General features: G+C 32.6%; 1 protein-coding gene across 3 annotated transcripts; it reads left to right on the top strand.

Annotated features, from left to right (window-relative positions):
- The first annotated feature begins 1,009 nt into the window (after positions 1–1,009).
- Positions 1,010–3,601, top strand: LOC106345533 (carbon catabolite repressor protein 4 homolog 4). 3 transcript variants are annotated; one of them, XM_013784728.3, is made up of 10 exons: positions 1,010–1,091; positions 1,190–1,314; positions 1,385–1,425; positions 1,668–1,717; positions 1,996–2,065; positions 2,248–2,372; positions 2,494–2,594; positions 2,691–2,826; positions 2,908–3,055; positions 3,159–3,601. In XM_013784728.3, the coding sequence occupies exons 1-10, from the start codon at positions 1,027–1,029 to the stop codon at positions 3,480–3,482; spliced, it is 1,185 nt and encodes a 394-aa protein (XP_013640182.2). In that variant the 5' UTR covers positions 1,010–1,026; the 3' UTR covers positions 3,483–3,601. The 3 variants fall into 3 exon arrangements, with proteins under 3 accessions (XP_013640182.2, XP_013640181.2, XP_048613028.1); XM_013784727.3 differs by having other exon boundaries at positions 2,494–2,612; XM_048757071.1 differs by lacking the exon at positions 1,010–1,091 and having other exon boundaries at positions 1,119–1,314; positions 2,494–2,612.
- Positions 3,602–4,007: the final 406 nt, after the last annotated feature.

The following is a 4,007-nucleotide window of genomic DNA, read 5'->3' as shown; positions in this document are numbered from 1 at the left end:
TTTTTTTTCTTTATAGATTATAAATAAACCTTTATATTGATCTGATTCCTTCATACTATACAAATATAGTTACAAAATTATTAAATAATTATAACAGTGGGTGACAAAAAAATATAGAAACAATAAATATAAATAGTTACAAAGATTGTGCAATTGGTAGTGCAGCTTCTCCTGTACAATATCTACTTTTTCTTTATGTATCAAATATTCTAATTAAATGAATCGTTTTACTACTTCTAATTTCACCAAAATACTTCCTGATTAAGTCGATCTCGTTATCACATTTATTTTCACTATTTTGTGAATCAGTTGCATATTTTTGGAAGATAAGACTTGCATGATTATTTAGTTGCTGTTTGCAGCAACATAAATATTTTGTTTATTTGGTGCTTTCCAATATTTTCATATATTATGTAATTATCTCCATCATGATTGATAAATTGTTCAACAAAAATGTATGATGGTTCATACCACTTAAAAGAGAACTTGAAACAACATATATGTTCTATAAAAATAATTATGGACATATAGTTTATGTGACATATATTTAAAGTGTTTTATAATATTTATGGTAGTTTCTAGAATTTACATGTATCTGTGCTTAAGATGTGACATATTTAAATTTTGACTATCATAAATTTTTATAGAACATTTAGAATTATATGTTGAGGAATTATTTTGTAATTATTTTTCTAATTTATAATGGAATAAATAATTTTTACTACTCAAAATCAGTATATAAACAGTAATAACTAATCATTGAGTCAAACACTGGACTAATTAGTCTTCCCTTCCACACACTGTTTTGAATTGCATAAAGAAATGGGTACGATTTGATTTTAAAATTTGTAATTAAAATATTTGGGTTCTATCTGAATCTTATTAAAATTCAAGGTTCATAAAACAATTTAGTATAAGGGAAGGGGGCGAAATAATGATTTTCTATTTGTTTTTTTTTTTTTTGAACCCCTCTTAGCCAAAAAAAAAAAAAAAAAAAAAAAAAAAAAAAGTTTTAACTATCGATAGATGTTTAACACTACTAGTTTGCTTCATCTTCCTGGCCCAATACTTCCTTCTTTCACCACCATCAGGTCTCTTACCTATTATTCTACATTCTCGATAGACATTGATGACTGAAACAGCCTATTAATGTATTTCTGAAAATTTGATTTGATTTGATTGAACACAGTTGTGGAGTCTGCAGGAAGATTGTTTCGAGAAGAATGAGTACGAATCCTCCAATGGAGCCTAAAGTTCGCAACTTCGAATCTGTTGAAGAGGCTGATGATAAGCATTCAATAAGTAAATCTGATGGTAATGCCTCTTTTAGCTTTTGTGGATTCTTAACATGTCTAGGTTGAATCCAATTTGGTGTTTGTTGCAGGTATCAGATTCCGTCTCGTTTCGTATAACATATTAGCTCAGGTAATCAAATCAATTAAATTAAGCTTTTTAGTCTTCTTTCATTATAGTTTTGTGACATGCTGTAGTTTGGCATTTTATGAGCGTTTTGTATTTGTAAGTTGATCAAACTGAGTCCTTGACAAGGACTCCTTGTGTTGTGTGTTTGAGGCTTGGTTTAGGGATAAAGACTGTTTCTTTTTATCTTTTTTGTTTGTTTGTGTTATTCCTTCTAATAATCTCTTGGAGCTTCATATTTCTCTTAGGTTTATGTGAAGAGCTCCCTTCTCCCGCACTCTCCACCTGCCTGCCTCAAGTAATTACTCTCTACTTTTTCTCTTGTACTAGCGAAGAGTTCTTTGTGTGAGTTGTTGTAATCAATGGCATTGGCATTGGCATGGAGTCATGATTTAGCTATAATGATCTATGGGTGTCCAACAACTTTAGCTAGAAACGTGGACATCACTATGTTTGGTCTTGCTCACTTTGATGATCTCTTAACATATATATATGTACTTACTTCTGAATTTAGCAATTGATTAACTTTGTTGCCATATTCGCAGTAAATGTGACTTTCCTCTTCTTCTTTATAAGATGGAAAGCTCGTTCACATGCAATTCTGGGCGTTCTGAAAAAGCTCGAGGCTGACTTCTTTTGTTTGCAGGTTTGTTCTTCTAAATCATTTCTTCTTTTCTTGTTTGGTTTTAATTGAGAAACCCTTTTCTAGTTAGACATAATTCATTCTTCTCCCTTGTTTAATTCAATCCAGTACGTGTATTCATGTTCCCTTTTAAATTGTGTGCGTATCCACTTGTTAATTAATTAATACTCTTACATGTTTCTCAGGAAGTAGATGAGTACGATAGCTTTTACAGGAAAAACATGGACTCTCTGGGCTACTCTGGGATTTATATTCAGAGAACCGGACAGAGGAAGCGTGACGGTTGTGCAATCTTCTACAAGCCTAGCTGGTATATGATTTTTTTAAATTAAAAAAAAAAAAACATTTATGCGTGCATGACCAAAGAACGTTTTTAACTTAATGCCAAAACCTTAATCTGATTGAGACAACACTCTTTTCTGTGGATTTAGTGCAGAGTTAGTCGCCAAAGAAAGGATCGAATATAATGATCTTTTGGACTCAGTAAAGGCAGACAGTGTACAGGAGACTGAGACCTCCAATGAATCAAAAGGTGATGAGAATGCGAAAGGTGAACTTGTCCTTTTCTTTGTGGTGTCTCTTTATATATCTCTCAACATCATTTACCAACTTCTTTATCTATTGTTAGATTCTCGAAAAGACAGCCGTGACCTTAATGATCCACTAGTCAGACTAAAACGTGATTGTGTTGGAATAATGGCTGCTTTTAAGATCAACAAGCCGTTTCACCAAGTCGTCATCGTGGCCAACACCCATCTTTACTGGTAAAAAGAAACAACACTCTTGTCACCATTAAACATTACTTTACTCCACTCGTCTCATTTCATTGTTTTGCTTCTCTCCAGGGACCCGGAGCTAGCTGATGTGAAGCTGGCACAAGCCAAGTATCTACTTTCACGACTAGATCAGTTCAAGACACTAATATCAAATGAATTCGAGTGCACACCTTCCTTGTTACTATCTGGTGACTTCAATTCAATTCCTGGGGATAAGGTGTGATACAGTTCCTTACCTTTTTTTTTTTTTTACAGTTCCTTGCCTTGACTTCTACACTTTTAAATCTGTTTTCTAAATTGTGTTTTTTTTTGTTTTTCAGGTGTATAGTTATCTAGTATCTGGTAATGGTAAGCCTGCAGAGACCATAGAAGAGGAAGAAGAAGCACCAGTGCCTCTGTGTAGTGCCTATGAAGTGACAAGAGGAGAGCCTAAGTTCACAAACTGCACTCCTGGCTTCACAAACACGCTTGACTACATCTTCTTCTCTCCTTCAGACTTCATCAAACCTGTCAGTATCCTCCAGCTACCTGAACCGGAATCTCCAGATGTTGTCGGTTTCTTACCAAATAACCATCACCCGAGTGATCATTTGCCGATAGGAGCTGAGTTTGAGATCAGTCGGAATAGAGAATTTTGTTCTTGAGAAAGTCTTGTTGCATTACTTCATTGTTTAACCATGAGAATTATACATAGTATTGAACGGCTTCTGTCTTCTTTGTCTCACTAAACTTTAAATTTACATTTTCATAGTTTTATTCGATTTACAAGAAAATAAATATTTTAATTTTCTTTAGAAGAAATTTATCAATTTCGAATTTTACTAAAATTTTCTAATTATTGTTTAAGATGTGACCTTTGCCAAATACTTTTATTTTTCAGGAGAAGCAAAGAATCACATATCGGTTCTGAAAACAGTTACGGATTTAAAATCGAATAATCCCCTATATTATTTGAGAAACATTACAATTTCATTTTGTAGTCACGTGTCATCAGTAGGATGATTCTTAGAATCATTAGAGAAATATGTTGGTCCATCTAATTATATAATAAACTTTTTATTATACTAACAATAAATTCATTATTAATGTACTTTATTATTTCCTTAAATAGAATTTACGGAATTGCCTAATGTGGCTAAAGTATATATGACAATTAATGATTTTGAATA

The sequence above is a fragment of the Brassica napus genome, chromosome C5 (assembly GCF_020379485.1).
Source record: "Brassica napus cultivar Da-Ae chromosome C5, Da-Ae, whole genome shotgun sequence".
Lineage (NCBI taxonomy): Eukaryota > Viridiplantae > Streptophyta > Magnoliopsida > Brassicales > Brassicaceae > Brassica > Brassica napus.
The sequence above is the reverse complement of the archived record's forward strand: the minus strand, read 5'-3'. Positions and strand labels throughout refer to the sequence as shown.